This window comes from Syngnathus floridae, chromosome 20, assembly GCF_059516105.1.
Source record: "Syngnathus floridae isolate MCC-2025c chromosome 20, RoL_Sflo_1.0, whole genome shotgun sequence".
Classification (NCBI taxonomy): Eukaryota; Metazoa; Chordata; class Actinopteri; order Syngnathiformes; family Syngnathidae; genus Syngnathus; species Syngnathus floridae.
Genome location: NC_142432.1, coordinates 1,175,149 through 1,196,837, shown reverse-complemented (window position 1 = coordinate 1,196,837; position 21,689 = coordinate 1,175,149). Strand labels below are relative to the sequence as shown.

Here is a 21,689-nt window from a genome sequence, read left to right as displayed (position 1 = left end):
GGCCACGAAGAGAACAATCACATTATCTGTCAATCTTTTAAGTCTATTTTCACACTCTCAATTTTTGCCTTCTCAATTTCCCCCGACAGCAAGCCGTTCCTCAACGATGTGTGAAAAAGATTTGAGTGCATTTACAAACAATGCCAGTGGCCCAAATATAAAAGTGACAGGAAATAACTTAATCCTCAAAATGAAAGGATAAGTCTGATACTTTCAAGTGGCCCTCGACTGGAGGCTTTAAGCCTGCAAGTGCGACCGAGAAGGATTCTCAGGGTTACCTTCTGCGGTTCAGCCCTTAGAGAATTATTACCATTAATCTGCTATTTAAAATGGAACACGCCAGTGTAATCCTCACGCTGGCCATTCTCATTACCTAAGCATCTTTTAAAAGTAATACTGGCTTCTCGGTTTCTATTTTTTAACAGCCAAAGCAATCCAAGAGATAGTTCTTGCGCAAATGATTGACACATCATTTGCATACTTTGCTCAGTCTGGCAAGGTTTGGAGAAAATGATGAGTCAGTTTTTGCAAAATAGCAACACAAACGTATCCAGGGAAGATAATTAGGGAACAGCTTCTGACCCAGATTTCACACAATCCTTTAAAGTGCAATTAAAATGTAGCAATGCGTGCCAATGCATGGCGGTTGAAATGAACTCTGGGCCTTCGCCACATCAGATTGGAGGGACATGCTTTCATTTTTGGAAGATAATATATCCAACCTTGCATTTCATCTATTATGGTTTTATAATTGGAGGGGTTTTAATGAAATGAATTCACCGGTGAGAAAAGATTTCACATGGTGTTTGCTTTGGAAGAAGCACAAGGGCGCCCGCCACTCAAGTGTCTAAAAATATTCCTCTTTCATGCATCATCAATATCTTATTTGAAGGATGGGCGTCAGGACCACTTTGCTGTTTTCACTTAATGCCACTTGACAGGGCCTATTTTTATGAGACACTGATTTCTTTCTTTTTTTTTTTAGTCCACTTTCCAATTCAAATACACAAAAATGTCAAAAAGCTTGGAAGAAAATAAGAGACATTTACAAATATATTTACATCTTGTAATGTTTGTCACTATGGGGATCACTATTTTCATTGCCTTGTCTCTTTGGCAGTAAATAGAATTACAATTACACAACGTTCTATTCAACTTCATATTGTCAAATATGGGATTCGTTTATTTACAGTGATAGTGTCGCAATGCATTTGTGTGACTGGTTGTCTGTGTCCAGAAATGCCCTGTGATTGATTGATGACCAGTTAATACCTGGGATTCGGGTCCCTGATCAGAATGAGCGGTGGAGAAAATAGACGGATGGATGACCGCTTAGTTTATCTCTACTGCATTGTATATTTGCATCAATCATGAAATGTAGCCAGATTTTACATGCTGCACTTCATCTCATCTCACCAGTGGCCAACTTTTTATGACAGATGTTTGCTTGTTATTGTTTCAGGAAACCTATTAATATTTATCAGAGCAAAATTGCTGGCTAAGTGTTTTCTCAATGATTCCCTCTGCCCATTTTTGCATGCACCAAGGAGCTTGAGAACTTGAAACAATTCAACACCTCAGAGAAAATGCCAGCCTCACAAAAAAAGATGTGTTTCGTCGTACGTGAGCAACTTTTGATATTTAAGCAATGATACGAGCTGGGAAGAAAATAAAAAGGAGGATTTCTCGAATATTGTTGAGCCAAGACATTTAAAAGAAAAAATATACGTATATAGTAAAAGAAAGTATCAATACTGAAATGATCATACTCCTGTCACATACTCAGCGTGAAAATTGGGCCAATTTAATTGAACATTGATGTACCCAGAAAAACATATTTTTCTGTATGAACGGCAACAGGTGTATTTAATTATTTGCCCATCACAAGATATCATAAATAGTTGAAAATATATATATCATTAATGAGTTTTCAGACAAATTAAATGCAATTGGATAATTCCCCGCAGCATCCCTGATAACAGGAATCACTGCTTTAAAGTAATGTCAGATTTAACTCTAGACTAATTTATTGGGTGGAGGGGTTGGGCAACACAATTGATTCTGTTTTTTTATCCTTAGGCACTGTACCATTTTCCCTAGATAGTCACTACAAAGTGAAATCCAGCCGTGCTCTGGGACACCGTGGTGAGACACTGGGATATCCACAGGCAAAAGCCCAAAGTCGCACTCTGATGCTAACCTTACTTTGGCTACTTTCAGTCCACTTTAATTAAAGTTAGCCATTATCCGGGTCGACCATTCCAGTGCAATTACATGATTCTCTTCTATGCTGTTTTACTGCAAGTAGTGCGTCTCAGTTCAAGTTTGTCATGCAAAGCAAAATGTAATCGCCGCCTTCTCTGACATATTGTGAGTTTGTGTCTGCGGTTTCTCCATCTGTGCCCTCCATATGAAAGGGAATAGTTGAGCAGACCAACAAAGGGCAGCACAGAGGAGGCAGAGGTGCCGAGGGAAGCGCACTGCTGGAAGGGAGGAAGGGAGGGAGGGAGGGAAGGATGGCTGTTTGCTTGAGTGACACTACATTGATGCACAAATATAGCACGTGAGCTGCACCTTTAGCAGACGTTTACACAACGGGTGGAAATTGTGTCATATTGGTTTGTTTACATGATGTGGATGTTCACACAAATGTCACAGTCAAAAGAGTAATGCCGTACTATATTCCAAAATAGTCATTTATGTATATCCTAGGGCAAGTGTCAATACAAAAATTATAAATTATCTTTGCTTATATATGGAGTTAGTCCAGTGCAGTTTTCCTGGTCTCACATTTGCTTGAATGCAGCTTATAAAGTGAAAGACCTATAATAAATAAAAATAATAAAGGAACTCAATTTAGCCCAGTTATGCCTCACCCTTTTGAAGCCTCCAAATACCATGCTGTATAACATACTCTGTGCCTGCCTGTCACCAGATAACTAATTTGCGTGTGATTTTGATTGTCTTAATACAGCCCTTCACAGAATGGACCAAGTTCTGCTCAGCTGGCCAACCCAGCCCACTTGGTCCTTTGCATGTTACCATCTGAGCTGGGCCTGTTGTTGCTGCGGCAACACAAGCGGCGGCGGCAGCAGCGGCAACAACAACAAGCATGTGGTAGCTGGCGGCTTTCTGTTTTGCAGCTCAGCCTCATTATGCTGCTGCTGGCTTTGATGTGGTTTGTGAGGCTCTACCTGCATTACTGCAGCCAGTGGCTCTACCTTCAGGCCATAGCAGTTCCTGTCAACAAGTGAGTTCAGTTCCTTTGATACACACACATACATAACTAGAAGGATGGGAAGGAGTTGACGCTCGTATGCATGCACGCCCACAAAACTAAAATGTATAGCTTGTGTTTTTTTTTTTTGCATATTCTTCCGTATCGTGCTCAACCAACACGACAATTTGCTAGTTTTATAGTGTTGTGAGAAGTAAGGATTGGATTACATAAAAATGTAGAACACACAATTTATGAATAATTTTGAACACATCTTTTGCGCAACATTAACATAGCATCACTGTGGAACGATGTTGATGTCACCAGACACCTTTAACACCCCAGTAGACGACATTATCTGGAAGGAATTTAGCATTATCTTGTATATTACCTTTTAAGCAGCATTGCGATTAAAAAGAAATATGACACAAAACACCTGTAAAATAGCATGTAATTGGCATATGGTGCTGATTGAATTTATCATAATAAAACGCTCCAGCTGTGAGCATGCATACCAACAGTTTTTATGACACTATCATGGGCGTGAAAACATCACATATTAAAATGTAGACGTGATTGGGGATTAGAAACATAGAGAGGCATTCAAGGAAGAATGACAAACATTTGACCAAACACTTAGAAGGGGTAATGAGAAAAATAAATCACTGTACCATGGGTAGGCAACTTTGGTCCTGCAGCGTCGTAATCCTGCATGTTTTCTATGTATTCCTGTTGCAACACACCTTATTCATCCATCCATTAATGGTCAGAAAACATGCAAGGTCTGCAGAAGCTGGAAAACAACCCTCATCATTGAATCAGGTGTGTTGGAACAGGTGGGCGGGTCCTGCATGGCTTCCTGTTGCAACACGCTTGATTCAAATGGTCAGAAAATGAGCAAGGTCTGCAGAAGATGGATAACAACGTTTGAATCGGGTGTGTTGCAACAAGTAGCCATAGAAAACATGCAGGAGGACCCGGATTCTTGAATTGTTCACAAATATAAAACATGTCCCAAAGCTTTCATCTCCAAATGACTTCCAAAGTGCACAGAACAAAACCATATTCAAGTCAATTAGCCTCTATGCAAAATTAAAAGCATACTGTGAACTGTATTAAATTAGAGGTAAGGTACCTGCACAACGTAATGAGATGTATCAAGAATCCTGACTTAAAAATGTAATGCTTTGTTATGATCCATAGTGGCATTTATCCGGAATTAGTATATTAGTGTAGAACTATTCAATAAATAAAGTATTCAATTAGATTCAGCAAAGAGTTGCTTTTAATGTGGCTCCCTCAATTTTAAAGTGGACCAGAACGAACAATACTGCCACAAAGCTCTAACTTGCAGTGGTATGTTTGGAGTTTTGCTTCACATGAAACTCCAATGGACCTCTTCATTGAGATTAATGAAGGGAATCTGGAAAAGGCAAAATCAAATGGGACTTAATGAGCAGAAAGCAGACCTGTCCTGTCTTACCACTGCTTTGCCGTCTCCTGACTGATGGGAAGATTAAGGAGCTCATGAGGCTTGCTTGTAAACAGAGAGTCGATCTTGCAGGTGCAAAAATAGTTACTTGATAGCAAGTGATGCTTTTTCTTAGCTCAACTTTCTAGTTTTCTAGTCATCATTTTATCTTAATTCAATTATTAAGATGCTACAAAGAAAGTAGCTCAGATGATCTTTATGGTGATGGTCATCAGTCCAAAATGATTGGATCACTCGCAAATACTATGATATTATGGTGGCCTAAAGTGACACAAGATGATAAACACAAATGTGCCGCACACATATTGACACACGCACCTCTCATCAGATTCCAATTTCACGCACACACGGTGGACCTGGTGTACCAGAGTTCTTTGCTCCACACCCGCGAGGAGCTGGCTATGGTGGTGGTGGGTCCCCTGACCTTGAACGCAGTAACGTTCCTGCTGGTTCTGATCAGATGGGGCTGTCAACAGATATTTGGATCACTCCCTTCCTTCACGTCAAAGTTTATCATGGCTCAGGGAGTGTGGACAGTCCTGCACCCCCTGGCAGTCCTTGCAGTGGACGCCGTCCTCGGGGTAAGTCACTTAAAAATAACTTGTGCACTTTAAATAGGAGTTCACTTTATCTTAGCAAAGTGACTTTCGATTACACAGAAAAATGGGGTGAGTAGAGGATGAGTGCAAGGTTAGCTGGGTGTTGTCTTGTTTTTATAAATCACAGTGAAGCACTACAAATTAATTGTCAATCATAGAACTAATACAATATGTGACTCTATATTTGTGGTCACAGCGTCTATCCTACAGCCCAGACAGACCAGTGGGAGATGCCGCCAAGCTTTTCTGGCACTTCCACAGAGTGGACCAATCAGGCACAGCCGGAGTCATCATCACTGTTTTCCTTTATGCAGTCATCTTTCTTCTATCCGTCACCATCCTTTGCGTTTATCTGCTCAGGTGAGACTCACGGGACTGAATGGATATTTCTGCTTATCTCAGTCAAATTGCAATTGTTCCTAATTTCCATTTACTTCACAAAACATGTTGATTATGCGTCATATTGTCTCACCATTTTATTAATGTCCATACCAAAGCTACAGCGTGAGAAAAACAACAACTGCAATGCAACTGCAAAGCTATTCTGTTTTTAAAAAATGCTTTATGTAAACTCCATCTTTGAGCTCCATTTTATAAGTCCTCAGTGGCTGAGAAGCACGACAACTCGAGTTGCGAGAGCAATGAAAGTCACGGCTATTTCGAAATGAAAGTAACCTATAGGGACAATCTGACAATGAAGATGAATCCTTTCCTTGCAACACTCTGGCCTGGCTTGACTTAAACATCTATTCAGGAATAACTCTCTCTTCCACCTCCGCAGCCATGTGCTAGTCCTAACTCCTAATCCATCCACCCTGCAAAAAACAACAAGAGAAAATGGAACAAATCTGATGCCTTTTGATTTCACAGTTGAATGGAATTACTTATGCAGGTTTGCATGGACCTCACACATCAGCACAATGAGTATACGTAAACACAAGAGCAGTTGTACACACTTGCATCACACAGCTGCCTTTTCACAGCCACCATACCGTGGTATCGGTTGGAACATTGAAAGCATTTCCAATCCAAAAGTTCAAATGTGTTTTGATATAGCGTGAACATATAACCCTCTTACATGATCCTATTAGGCTGAATGCTTTGCATGGCTGCTATCACTGCATGCATATTGAAATAGAGCAGATATATATTGTAGAATGTATATGACAAGGACTCATCTGACAGCATCTGTGTGTTGCAGTCATGTTTCAGATATTGAGGTCATCCATGCTGAATTACGGCGTTTATTTATATTTATGTTATCATAGCTTACATACGAATAATAAAGTCAGAGACATTCTAACAGCAAAGAAATGTTTGAAGAGAGGATGCAAAGAGAGATGGCATAAATGAATGAGAAGCACCATTGAAAATAGATGCATGGGATGAGGTCAGGATACTACAAACATCTGCATTCCCAAGAGGGACAGTGGATGAGCTTGAGTTCAAAGCTTTGCACCACTTCCATGCATAAATCCTCGTCCACTTGATGTTGCTTTGATTTGAGATCCGATTACCCTCCGACAGACCGCAATTTCTACGGAAGGGTGCAAGGTCGGCTGGTTTTGATGGTCAGCCAATGCATTATTTCAGTTTTACACACATGGTGAATCCCTTTCAAGGTTGACTGCCTGCTTCCATGTGTGGGTCAAAGAAATCCTCGCACTTTTGTGATAAGCATCTACGGATCAATATGGTCTCCAGTCTTTCCTTGTGACTCAGGCTGGGTTCTCCAAACTCATCTACAGTTGGTCAGGATTGGACTCCCACACATTAGCAACCGCATCACACACAAACAGACACAGACATTGCTGAAGTCAGTGTGAGAACAAAGAGCTTCCTACTCAAAGCGCAACATATTTGATTCCATTTGCACTCAGATATTTTGTATTGATCCATTGCGTGCTGTGATCCAAATTTATCTTCAGATTTTTTTTTTGCATTGATTTGTAAAAAAGAGCCATTGTGACAGACAAAACAGGCTCGTACTATATTCGCAGCTTTGCTTAGTCTGTCTTGCTTAGGTATTTGACCTCACATGACCTTAACAGTGAGGAGACAGTGATTCAGACTGGCTTTCCACTCCCACAGTTTTCCTTCTTTTTTGACTCCACACTATCTAGATTTCACAACAATGGTCGTATGCTGGACATCTTCCAGAGGCTCACGGCCAAGGAGGGGACTTATTTCCTACCTCAGGACTTAGAGCTGTCCAATCAGGAGCTTAGCTACATCGTCAAGAAGGCAGAGCAATGGAGGGGCTATAATGGCGAGAGACGCAAGGTATGCACATCCAGACCAGACAAAATGAAGAACAAAACAATGTGGAGAATTTTGTATCATTGAATTGTCTTTAGTTACATTTCAGAAAGCTGAGAAGTCATCTCTAAGGTATCTAGCTTCATTCTAATTAGTACAGGATAATTACCAAAACAGAAAGCCATCTAGGAAGCTGCCTGATTAGTCTGTGAAAATGACATTACAAAGACATTTGAGTCAAACAGGCTGCTCAATCAACATGCCAGTCAATTTGTTAAATTTGCTATTCTTTGAAGGTGTGGTGGACATGTCCGTGTCACGAGCCCAGGATTCCACTTTACATAAATGTCGCTTCACGTGAAATTAGCATGGGCAGAGTGAAGCTGCCGCATGTTTGACAGCCAGGCGTAGGTTCATGGCGACGGCACGGCAGCAAGAAGTCTATTAGCGCCAAGCCGACACCAGATGTCAAATCTTTTGCATAGTGATTGAAAATGTGACTTGTTGAGATAAGGGAAATAGAACATGGCCATCAAACTGCAGGCCCTTCTCTAATTTAGTGTGTTGGATTTGTAGTGGCATGCATCGTTCCGTGTTTGCCATTTTCATTAACTCCCTTTGCTCTTTGCTTGCTGAACTTATGGGCCAACCAAATCATGAAATGTAGGCTTTTTTTTTTCATTTATTATTTATTTTTTATTCAATATAATTTTTTAATAGGTAAATTATCTACATTGCCCAAACGTGACACTTTTTTGTAACCATAACATTCAGATATTATTAGACATTAAATACTAAAATAAATAAATCTAACGTTCAGCTTGCTTAAAAGATAGAGCACGTCATTTAATTGATGATTATTACATTTTGCACCGCAGAGTTATTTTTCATCTAAATAAGACATGCTGATGTGTCATTATTTTATAATTAGTGATGCCAAGTCTCCATTGAGGGTCACTTTCCTAACTCAAGAATAATTTGCAAGGGTGCAATTTCTTGTCATTTTCCCTTATTAACTATTTATCACATGAAGGAAAAAAATATATAAAGTAAAAATTCATGAAGGCAAGCGAAGGAGCGACCCGACAAGAGCTGAAACTAATATTTTGCAACTCTAATGATTTTTTGCATCCCTAATTAGATAGAATAAGGTTGATATGATTAGGTCAGGATGTAGTGTTTTTCATTAAAAATACATTTCCGAAACTGTATTCCAATTGTGCCCCTTCAATTAAATAATGAATCCGGCGCATTTCTTATTACGAAGCCAATTAATATCAGAGGCAAGGGCGAAATTTTAATAACAGTAGGCCACGAGGCCTTCATTAGCTGGCTGGGAGAAAGGAGAAAGAAGGAAAACAAGGGACTCTATCCATTTCTAAATATACCAATATTAATCAAGAAATGTATACAACGATATATTTAAAAAATATGTTTTTATCAAATCATATCTGGGCAAAAACAGGACTGTAATCCTTGAGAATAATTGAAGTCCATTCAATGACATGATATTAGAACAAAAGGGAAATGTGATAGGCTGTCAATTTGAAATGTGTTCAAAACCCTTGAACCTAAAACATCTTGGCATCCTGTTGCGTTTATCTGAGCTATGGAGGCTTTGAGGGAGCTACTACTGCTTCCGTAATGAGCCCCATTAATTATGTATAGGCACATTGACGTTATTAATCGTCTCCTGTCACCCCCTCCAGATCACTGTACATAGAAGGGAACTCTGAAATACTTAAACAGGTACGCAAACTGTTTTGTCTGAGCCATCGCTATGGCAGTGACAGAGTGCGCCAGCCAGCAGTTTACCCGCTGCAAACCTTGTTTGCTGCTAATTCATCCAAAAGCAACGTTTCCCCACTGGTGGTGACATTGGGATAATTGAAGGAGAGGACAGATTAAATAGAAAGCAGAAAAGGCTGAGAGGCGCTTTGTGGGCTGGCCCGGAGATGTTTTGCCAACCTGATTGCATCGACGCTCACGCTCCTTCATGCCGTTTGTCTTGGTGTGTCGAGCTAATAGATTACTGGCAGGCAAATTTTGGAACACCCAAGGTGCTTTCCAACGTTAACATGCTTGATAGACTGAAAAGCTGCCCAGGGTTAAAATGTTGCTGTATCTTCAAAAGGTAACATCGTGCTTTATTTCATTCATTTAGATAATGGTATGCTTCTTTTGACAAAACTCTTCACATATTGGACACTTTAGCAGGAAATAAGGCAAACAGAGAGGGTGGCTGGCCGTGACAGAATACACAGGAAACGCTGTCACGAAACAATAGAAGCCAAAGCTCGGGAAACAGGAACCCATAACAACAGCCAAAGGAACACGGAGACCACGCTGAGTGCTAAGGTGCTGTAGGTCAAAGCGACCAGCATCGAGTGGGCGCTGGGTCGGATACTGGAGCTCTCTTGGTCAATGCATTTGTTTATACGCTTGAGTGTATGTGCAAAAATCCAATTCGACGTTCACCTGAATCCTACAGTATTTGTCAAAGTACACTCATACATGCATATAAACCGTTTTTGCACGCCTGCATGTGCATGTCACATTAAAGTGGCTTCTTCTATTACAGAGGAAAGGTTTTTTTTTTTTAAGTGGACACCGCTTTGGGCCCCGATGGCCTGAGGCAATAACAGGCAGGCAAGGGCAGCATCCACACAGGCTGAGTATTAGGGAGCTCAATATGAGAAATGACGGCAAATGCTACATGGCCACGTTCCTGAAAAGGTCACAGACTTCGGTGAGCACTAATGTGTAAAAGAAGTGGTCAACTCAAACTAAAGCGCACAGATAAAGATGAAACACACATTCTATTTTCAGTTTGCACACACACATGCACCCCCTCCCACTCTTTTGCAAGTCACATGTAAAATGTTATGGGCGCAAGTACAAAGTGCATTAGGCATAACTACTTACCATTGAATAAACATAATCACTGAAGCAAATGCTAGCGTTGCTGTAAATGTTTCTATAAAGGAGGTCATAAGATTTTTCAATGGTTAACACAAACACTGCTTGAATGCTATTGTGAAGGAAAACAAAGACTAATAAGCATTCTTTCAGTGTAATCCATCGTTATTAGAATCAATAAAAAATAGGAATGATGCATCATTGTTCTCCGATACATCTGATAAGAAAAAAAGCTTCTGATTGATTGAAACTATCGATATTTGACACATCCTGTTCTGCATTGAAATTGGTTTTGTTACTTGTTAAATGTCAAAAAGATCAATGCCATCAAAAACAGATTGTTGTCAGTCAATCAACCATCCATTGATTTTCTACCACAACAACACACCACCAGGTGTTGATCAGTTAATAGCCCCGCCCTTCTCCGCCTGTTGTCAGTTTACCTGCAAATTTTGATCATGGTGAAAAAAATGCACTTTATCGCACGCTGGCATATGAATTGATGCCATCAGCCAACTGTCTTCCCGTTTTTTTTTAAATTTCTTCACAGTGTTCTTTCCCTCGTAAAAGCACCACCACGGTTCCCATTTCTAGACAGGCCAACGGTTCCCTCACTTGGCAGACAAAAAGAGAAGAAAATATTCTAGTATGAACATGTCGGTTTTGAACCGTTTAATTACAGGGAGTGTCAGTGGCATTGCCTAATGCGGCCCTCGCAATTAATCCGGGAAGAGAATGTCATTATCGACCAAACCCGGACCTGACCGGGCTTTTGTGGGAGAGTCAAAACAAGGTAGAGACTGACACTGAGGGAGAGAAAGAGAAGTGAACTGAAATAAATCAAAAATAAATAATTAAATAAAAATGACACACAAACGTAAGTGTGTGTGCACATGTGAGACTGTGAATGCATCTCATCCCTTATCCTCGGCTCTCAAATTGGTTATTGGAGGCTTATGACCCCCCAAGCCTCCGAGGCCTGATTAATTTGAAGCTGCTTCACCATCAATTTTCTTTCTTTGCTCACTATCAAAGGCAAAAGCCTACTTTGGCATCTGTTTGCTGCATCTTAATGCAAAGATGACCCCTTGAACTACTGAAATGTATTCTTATTTGTGACTATACGTATATCTGAGCTTTTTATACAAATTAACATCAGTACATGATGTCAGTTTTCAACTCAAATTGCGTCACATTCCAGGACACCTCAATTGGTATATATTACATAAGAAACACATTTTTAAGGAGGAATGGGTCTTGTTAAATGTTTTTCCATGTGGATTATAAATTCATATCATGACATAGTAAAACTTTTAGAATCGATATGCAGTACTGACATAAACTAACTTCTCGTCCATACTAGTTATTGAGACAAAAGTTATTCTTTGTATGCTTATCTGATTAACTGAGTGCATTGTGCATTTCAGGGTTCAAATCCGATGAGGATTTACACTTATATGATTTTGCCAGGTAAACTAAGTACAGTATGTACATAAATGGTAAAGTGATGTCCTTAGGGTAGAGACATGGTGTTGAAGTAAGAGATAGTCTGTGATGTGAGCTGTTTACTGTGGGCTGGCAATAGGCATTATTTCCCGCAAAGGAGATTAGTAACAGTAAATTATGCATATCTTATTTTCTGGATTATCTCAGACACTCCACTATATTATCTCTGTGTATAATCTTCTTTTAAAAGTGGCTTTATTTAGACTCGTTATAGCCACCGTTGCTTGTTTTTCTTTTCTGTGCTAGTTTTGGATGCACTATTTTAGCTGTGATTATTCCACTTCAGATGTTTATAGGCTCTCGTTTTGCTGGATAGGCACAGTAATGAGGGCTGAAGAAGACGGTAACCAGTGTAGTGTGCTTGCACTTTTGTCACTCTGTGTGCATGTGTGTGTGTGTGTTTCCTGCATGCAAATGCGAATGGGTGGCCTGTCTTGTCCAGTGGTGCGTTTAACAAGACATAGACCTTTGCTGAGGCCAAATCATTGTGTGCATCCATGCCATTTTCAAGATGCTCCAATTATATCTGCCAAGCATCCACATATTGGCCAGATGTAGAATAATAGCATATCTATTTTCATTCTAATGGCTGACATTGCTTGGCTTATCCATGCATGTATGTCGATTACGCTTTTCTGCTTTATGCTTACGCATGTTCCCAGCCACTTACCGTGTGTGTTTTTTAGGAAGTGTGTTTCTGTCTGTGTGCATTTGTCTATTTGTTGATGGGCATTTGTGCACTATGAACCTTGACATATGAGTCTTGTTTATGTGTATTACAATACACAGTGTGCACTTGCTATGTCAAAATTGTGAATGAGCCCAATTCATCTGTGTTGGCATGTGCTCGGCTGTACTTCCACTTAGTCAGTGTCTATGTGGTGCAGGATTTGAACCTAGGGTCAGTTCCATGGCGGCGGCAGTATTGAGGGAGGGGGGGTTGACCCTTTCGAGCTTAGATAGCCTCTGTGCGGTGCATACTCCTCTAACCCTTCCTCACCCTTCTCCCCATTTCTCCACAACCCCTTCCTCCCCCTCATCTCGATGGCCCGCAGGCACTGGAGATGTACGCATGCTCGCCGTGAGGCTTTGTTCACAAGCAAGTGAAATTCGACAGGCTGAAAGCTATGCTGACTCCATTTTTGGTCCATATGTTTGCCCAAATTCTAATTCATACATCATTCAGGGGGATTTAAACTTGAAGATAGCACAAAAGAGTTATTTTGAAGAAGCGCACGCATTCGTGCCGAACGGATACTTGGTGGAAACGGTTCTTTCAAGTTTCTCCATTTCCATACCTCCATTCTCCACATTGGCCTCCATCACGCAAGTACGTTCCCATCCTCAGCCTCGCCTTCCATGCGCCAATGATACATAAATAACCAAGCCTGTCCACCACCCAGGCAAATTCAAATGCACCTGTCAAAGTGATGAAGCACCCGCCCGCAGGGAGGCATTGTTTACATTTTCACTCCACTCGTCGCAAAAGTGAGATTCTAATTATTTCCCTCCCTGTAAATTAAAGCCAAGCGGGACAGAAGTACAAACCAAAGGGTATCATGGTCGGGGTGCAGGAACAGGGTCTTCCTTCCAAGAAGAAACATTGACGTTAGGCTAGTTTGAAGTTGTTTATTCGTGGACAATGTCTGCCAAGGTCACAACTATGATGAAGTCACTACAGAAATTTTCTATTACTTTATGCTTACTGTTTTTTTTTAAATGACAGAGTCTAGACACTGTGTTTATGCATGAGGGAAATGTCAGAGTGATATTTGTGGGAAGGTTAGACAATTTTTGCACATTCTGATCCATCGCAACAGCTTAATTGGAGATTCGAACGTCCTTTTTGTTTGTATTCAAATAATTTGGAGAGCAGAAAATCACATTTACCCTGAGAAAGACAGACTGACTGTCTTTGTCAAGCAGCTGTGCCACCCTTACTTCCTGTGCCCCCGTCCGTCCGTCCCCCTTGCCCCTTCTCAATTTGCCATAATGTCTACAAATCTTGAAATTTATGCCCCTGCTGGAAAACATGGTTTGCCATTTATAGTCCTCAGCCGAACCCCATGAGGTCTGTCTCTCATGATGCCAGTCAAGGGACTGATGCAGACTCTATCAGATTTCTAAATACAGACCCTGACAATAAATCCCAGCTTGATTGGCTTTGAATTCAGTTAGCTCACTTGAATGCTATCTGCTTAAACCACAGCTGGCCTGTCTGCTGCTCCATGCAGGCATTGAAGCTAAATCAGTCACTTAGTGCTATCAAATGGAACAATGGCGGAGTGGAAAGAGCACTCAAACTCTTGTTAGAAAGCAAGAAAGCAGCCGAGCGCCATGATGGAACAAAACCAGAGCAGAACAGAAGAGAAGAGAAGAGAACAGTCGTAGTGTGGAGCCTCTAATGCTCTTTCCGGTTGTTTTGTCTCAGCCGTGAGAGCCGTGGTGCATTGCATGAAATGGCATCACCCAAACCCGACACACAAACACCTTTTAAAGCTTTTGTTTGGCCTTGTCAACTGGATTTCACGTGCTAATTCAAATAGGACCGTAGCAAAACAAAAAAAACAAAAAATCATCTCCCTTTACATTCATGGCAGAAGCATGAACAGCATCCAGTCAGGTGTGTTTAACCATAGTGACCGCTCTTACCAAAAAGCTTCTATTTTTTATTCAAGTCAAAGCAGAAAATATGAAATTGAGACACATAACAGATTTAGACATTTGGCCACCGCCATCAAACCGGGTCATAAAGTTCCTAGCGTTCATCTCAAAACAGTTGACTGAAAATGGTGGGTTGTTTTCTACTTGATGTGGTTTATTTTGATTAGTGTGGATAGAAACTCCACTTAACAATGGAGGCCAATTTTAGAGCTGTTTCACCCATTTGGTGAAATAAGAGGCCAATAAGTGAAGCGAGCAATCATCATCACACTTTTTTTAACCTAAAGGAACCCAATACAGGGTCGGAATATTCCGTGAGTAATTTGCGCCAGAGAATAGCTGTGAAAACATCTCGAAATTCTTGCTGCTGTCAATTCACCTATAATTGTATCCTGTATGGTTCAAATATTACAATTCATGGAATATGAAACGTACACAGAGAAAGTTGTGTACAGTTAAATACAATGGAAAAATCATCTATTTTAGAGCCACACCGTGATAGAAAGACAAGAACACAGACAAGCACACACACACGCACACACACACACTCAGGCCGCATGCAATTTTGCCAATGACATCCTTTCTAATCGCAAGACTGCCTGCTTTGCAGCTTATGCAGTGTCTCTAATTACAAGTGAGGTAATAGGGCCGCCTCACTGTTTTCTCTATAAAGTGCCTTGAGTTGTATTTGGCTAAGTGTTTAGAGGTGCTGGCTGACATCGATACACGGCTAAATTAAAGCTCTCCTTCAGCTTGACCCTGACACTCACGACCCATTGAATGAGCCGTTATTTTTCCTCCGACAGTTTCTATGTTTTCAGACAAATTACACAGTAATTAGACCACCAATTATGGGGTCACCTTGAATATTACCATTGAAAAAGTTCCTCTTCGTGACTCCACTTGTTTTTGTATCCTTTGGCCATTTCACCCATTTTACACGGAATTATAATGCGGGAGTTGATTTGAATGTTTTTGTTCCTTCGCATTGGACACATCTAAGAGATGACTCAGAAGAAATACACGTTTTGTTTCAATAATCACCGTGTGTAAAATCCTCCAGAATTGTGCACTCAGGACACATTGGAGCCTTTACCAGCGCACACGTTCAGATCGAGGTTCCATGATCTTCACACATGGATGACTTCGAGTTACATGACCTATATAACATGTTACACGCTCTGCTTGCTGCCTGTGTCTCACCCTAATAAAGAAGGGCACAGCATTACAGGTGTGAAAGCCCCAAATACATATAAATATAAAAAATATTTATAAATATCATTTCATATATTTGCACCCCCCCATCTGCATTATTTTAAAGTTATCACATTGTCAGAGAAAATAGAATATATTGTACAATAAATCTCATTGTGTGTGTGACTAGGTGGCAGTCTATGACTATATCTGGACAGCAGAGAACCCATTGGCTGGTTCCTCAACCCCCATAGATGACCCACATAGTGAGCCTTCTCCAATGCCACACAGAGAGACCAGCACCCACATGGCCATCTACACGCTCTACCTAAGCGGGCTCAAGCAAAGATACAGACATTTCCTCCGACAACCAGATGGGGCCATCATTGAGGTACGGCATTTGGGAGTCACACTTGTTGGCAAGCATCATTCATGTGAACATTTTCAGAACGTAACCAAATGTATTCATAGTAATATTTTGAGCAACTATACTGCCCTGCCAGAGTTTGGGTTTCATTTTGGGGGAGTTAGTGCAAGAGAAAAGTACAGTACAGGTTAAAAAGGATGGAAGGATGGGTGGGATGCGGATTCCCAACCACTCCCTCTTTTCATCCTCAGCCTCCCTCCCTCCCTCCCTCCCTGTGCGGAGGGAGCACAGTTCCTCGCAGCTTCAATATGGAATCCAATCCACAGACAACAGTACAGCTGTGTGGTGTAAGAGGGTGGAAAAACGACACCCACCTCTAACCTGAAGAACTAGAATCAAAAGGTTTTCCTTGGGCAAAAACAAATGTAAAATGGTGTTTCCTTCTCAAATAGAAGAGAAAGAATTTGCCCCCAGAAACAAATCATAACTTCATACAGAAGATCTGTTGTAGTCACTGCTTACCAAACACCAATTGCCTGACAAGACAGCGTTGAGACTATGGCTTGACAACAACGTCAGCCTGAATCAACAGAGAGAAGCAGTCGGGGAATATAATTACATTGGCAACTCTTTCATCTGACTTTCGACAAGACGTGAAACATTGCTTCATTAGTGCTACGTGACAAGTGCTGCATTGATTCCTTTCTTCAATCATTCCTGTCAGTCCCCCAGAAAGAAACGTGCACCATATTAATATTTGGAAGGAAGGACGGAGATGCTAACAATTAGCTCTGAGGGTCTTATGTACTAATCGTCCTCTGTCATTGTTTGACTAATGTGGAGTGTAAACACGCAACATGGTTCTCGATCTAGTGTGGGGGTGTGCATGTGCATAGCCTGCAGAGCCCGATCAGACATCTGGGTAAAATATCCACACAAAGCACTTTGTCACAAATACATCACTTGTGAGTTTCATAAGGGAGGGCCACGTTAAGCGAAGGATACATATACATGTATGCGTCCCTCGGGTGCTTCTGTCTGTTCTTTGCAACCTCACCACAAGAGACGCTGTCGGCATTTGGCCCGCTGCTAGACAAGGCCCACAGCATCAAAAGAATGGCGTCGGCGAGAGAGTACGACTCCATCCCGACCGACCTTTTATGCATATTCCAAACTAATCCTCCCCTGATTATATAGACTGCTTTTATGTATATGTAAGCATCCAGGAATCACCAAGGGGCTTTCCTGGCACTCAGAAGCATACTTGCACTGATTTTTATTGGCCGTCTATATTCCGGTATTAAGATACACACTTACAAATTGGCCTCCAGATGTATAGTGATAGCACTTAAGAGATGAATAGCAATAACAATAGAAAACAAAACAGACAACCGATGGATTATAATGTATGTAAAGTGATGAAAGGACAACAGTTATCTTAAATTAAAATGCCATTTTCCACCAAATCACGTGCCTGCTTGATGAACAATGACATCATTTCTATTTTATTTATTTGTCATCATTTTTACTCAATCGGTTAACAAACCAATGGAGACCTTGCAGGTAAAGCATAAATACTTATAAAAGTTTTGTCAGTTACTGAAACGCGAATAGCGTGTACACCTTTTGATACATGTGCAAGTAAATGATATTCTTCTATGTTTGCTACACGGCAGAGAAAGTGCAACGTGTCGTTAATTTCAAAATGAACTTTTTTCAGTTGTAAAATCTCTGGTCGAACCTGCCCTCCGAGATCGACAGTGATACAAATATTGAACTTGATTTAAATATGCAGTAGTGTGACTCCACTCTTTTCCCAGCTAGTTACCAAGGGTAATTGTGCTTCTTAAGAAGGCTTCTTCCATTTACTGAGGCAATATTGACGGATGGCTCATTTCCTTTAAAGTGCTCTGTTTTCATAGGCAGTGTCCCGGACGCCAATGCCCCGGAGCAGCAGCTCCTCCCTTAGACTAACATGACCACAGCTCCGGGGGCCAGCGGCTTTGCATATTACTCACACGATTACAGCCAAAATTTGTCTAAACGAACACCTTAACAATTTAAGTCCCGGAAGAATGGCCTCGAGCTATGGACATTGTGAGACACTGTTTGGAAGGAACCCAACAGTCAGGTGTGTCTTGTTTGCTGAAATGTGAGAAAATGAGAAACAGTCACGAAAAAAAAAGAACAGTTTCTATTGTTTATGCAATTAGTATTCAACCGGTTACTAGTAGATGTGGCTCGAAGTGTCGAAAGGTTCATATGCGGTGTGAATGAAATGATGCAAATGTCTTGTAAAACATCACAATAATGAGCTCTTTATTGACTTCCACTCAAAGAAAGTTAACATTAATGATCCCTCGTATGGCCTCACTCTGCATATGCTCTGGGCGCGTCTACCATAATGCCGGTGGAAGCGAATCACAACAATACAAAAACATGGCCATTCGTAGCCAATGCGGCAAGAAAAACAAAATGACATTGAAGGTAAAGTGAGGTGTCCCTTTTCAAACACTCATAAAACAGATGTTCCACAGATGCCGCCTCACAAAAAGCACTGCTGACAACAACAGTTAGGGCCGAAATGACGCAGGGAACGGCAGCCGTATAACACAGGACCTTCAGTGAAGGCCTCATAAGCGCTCTGTCTGCAGAAACAAGATGGCTGATGAAGAAATTAATGCAGGCAAAGTCATTATCTTCCCTCCTAAAACCACAGTGGGTTTATGTCCCCCCGCGTCGCTCTTTTCCTCGCGGGCTAACACTTAAGTGTCGACGGACAACTGTGCTCTCGTTTTTGTCTCCTCGCTCCATATGGAAGGCGGCAGCATATGCAAAAACTGGCTCTGCTTCTGTAAAACTTCCATTAAAGATGCACAACTAAGGCTCCGCCAGCTTGACTATTACCTCTCCCCGCAAATTATTTATGGCGGCAAAAAAAAAAAAAAAATGCTGATGAGGAGAATCTCCACCGACAAGGAGAAATAAAAAAAAATAAAAAACAGTTTTCACTTACAATTTCACCAGCAGTTTTTCTCTTTTGGAGAAGATATACACTTTATACACACTATACACTTTCTGCTCTTTTATAACTGCAGTTGCTTTGTTGCGTTATGCAGCATGCTTCAGTTTGAATTTGTAGCTTTTTCACAAAAGACTATAGACAAAAGTATCGGGACACGTGCCCAATAAATGATGCATTCAAGAACACTGGGAAAACTCGTCTGACTAGTCCCTCTGTTGTTTGTAGTTCCAGTCCAGTAATTCTTGATAATTAGTTGAAGGAACTGTTGTGTGATCAGATCTCCGTTTTTGGAAAGATCTTTGAAGGGATCATTTCTGCTTCCACAGATTTTTGTGTTGGTAGGTGGCAATTGGTACAATGGACAGGAAAGCCCAATTGTCCCCACATATTATGAAGCGTAGACTTCAAAATATTAGAAGACAAACACCACACAGATATGATCATGTGTCACCTAATAACTGATAACCCTAGAACTGTGTTAGGTATGATCTTCCCTTTGTCCTCACCACTCAACTGGCAACGCATTTGGATCTTGGCCATACCAATATTGACCTAATTTAACATGCAGAGAATATGAAGAGGTTAACCTTTTGAAAAACACCTTGCAGCAGCAATAATTGACAAAACACATCAATTCTCCCCCATGACTGGCTTTTTTTGTAATTACTATGCCGCACCTTTGATTGCCGCTTTGGTGCTGGAGGAGCCACGCTTCATTTGCCATGAGGTCGTAAGCCCTCAGAAATATGAATCTGATTCATAAAGCAAGTGTGTGTGTGTTTGTGTGTATGTGTGGGACAGCGGAGAACGTCCTTGGCTATATACTGTAAGTTGCATGAGGAGATTAATGCCTCCCTGGCAGCAATATCTGGTTAGCAGGAGGACATCTCCAAAGTACACCCGCATGTAATTATCTGGCAAGTTACTACAAGTTTTAGATTTAAAAAAACAAAAAAAAAGACGATGTGGTACATCTTTCAACTTGACTCCTCTATCTCTGCAATTTACAGCTACAAAAAAGTATGTATAAAACTGATTTTGTGTTAACCATCATGGAAAAGGCATATTAAAAGATTGCATACAAATAGCACACACTACAAATATATTATTAAAAAATACGTTGCAAATCATGAAACTTGATTTGGGACACGTAACAGTGAAGAAAGCTGCATTTAAAGTTTGAAGAATATTAAAAAAAAAGTTATGGAGCAATGACAAATCCTACCATTTGCAATTGCCCGTAAGTCAAGTATTCTTATTAGCAACCTGGATCATTCAGATGAAGGATTCCCGTTTTTCCCTTTTGTTAGCATGAAGAGGTTTTGTATTTATCAAGGTGTTCAGTTTCATTTACACGTCACAAACATCTCTTAGTTAAATGGAATCCCATTTTTTTTCCCTACAAGAAGTTTTGTGTCATTCAAAGTTTTTACAATTTACCACGACATAAGCATAAACTATACTCGAGGCTTTTCCGAAGCTACTGGTTTTCAAACTGGCTCAGATGGTGCTTTTGTTGCCTGAGAAAGGCTCACTTATTATTATTTTCTCAAGGTGATTGGTGACTTGGAGGGCTTAGACAATGCAACCAGAATGGAGCCCTTTACAGGTCAACGATCAGGGCCTGGGACCATGGACCAGGAGGGCTCAGCGGTCACTCGACAGCGACGAAAAAGAAATAAGCTTTTTGGACGTGAGTGCTGTAACACAATTCTGCTTGCATGATTTTCCTCCAAATGATAACACGTAATGAAAAGTACACGTTGACGAGATGCCAACGCCAAGCTTGCAAACATTTTCTTCCTGCTATTTGTTTAACTGAAATTGCACAGTTTTAATGGCGGCTCTGTTGCCTCAGGGTGTCCTCGTGTTGAGCCAGTAGGAGGAAGCAGGTGTGACTCCAGTTATGCACAAGAACTCAACCAATGAGAGTGAAGCAAAGCGAGAAGGGCTTTGGACACCAAACTGTTGTCATGTCACTTTAACAACTGTCATTTTGTCAGTCTTTTGCAATTTAGCGAACCATCAAACATGCACACGCATTTCATCAAAAATAAAAATAAAAAGCTAACAAGTACTCACACTTTGAAAATAGTGCATTGCACTTTCAATAAAGAGCATAAACTTTCCCCTGATTTGTGCCTTTCTATTGGATTCTCTCTGCTCACCTTTTTCATCCAAGCAACCAACAAAGCCTTTTACAAATGATGCTGAAGGCTGCAGAGAGGCTGAAGGTATTGCACTCTCTCAATATTTGATTGCTGAGGACAAACACCATTTCCACACAATCTAAATTTCAAATTGGTCCCTGGGAGGGAGCGAGACATGCCGCTAGGTCTCAGCGCCACACATTGGCTGATTTATGTTAAAAGACAAAAAAACCTTTTTGCACAGCTTTCATGAGGGAACTTTGACTTTTTGAAGTTGAAGAACTGTGCGTGTGTGTG

The 21,689-nt window shown here is 40.9% G+C and overlaps 1 protein-coding gene across 4 annotated transcripts in view; it reads left to right on the top strand.

Moving 5' to 3' along the window:
- ofcc1 (orofacial cleft 1 candidate 1) overlaps positions 1-21,683 on the top strand; it is a 38,232-nt gene extending 16,549 nt beyond the window's left edge. The window contains exons 8-14 of one of the 4 annotated variants that reach the window (XM_088364201.1): positions 2,975-3,250; positions 5,038-5,290; positions 5,505-5,668; positions 7,432-7,591; positions 16,041-16,241; positions 20,797-20,935; positions 21,101-21,683. In XM_088364201.1, coding sequence (XP_088220327.1) covers positions 2,975-3,250; positions 5,038-5,290; positions 5,505-5,668; positions 7,432-7,591; positions 16,041-16,241; positions 20,797-20,935; positions 21,101-21,171 — 1,264 coding nt within the window. In that variant the 3' untranslated portion in view covers positions 21,172-21,683. The remainder of the gene's footprint in view (positions 1-2,974; positions 3,251-5,037; positions 5,291-5,504; positions 5,669-7,431; positions 7,592-16,040; positions 16,242-20,796; positions 20,936-21,100) is intronic. The other 3 variants (XM_088364199.1, XM_088364200.1, XM_088364198.1) reach the window with 3 other exon arrangements.
- The last annotated feature ends 6 nt before the right edge of the window (positions 21,684-21,689 follow it).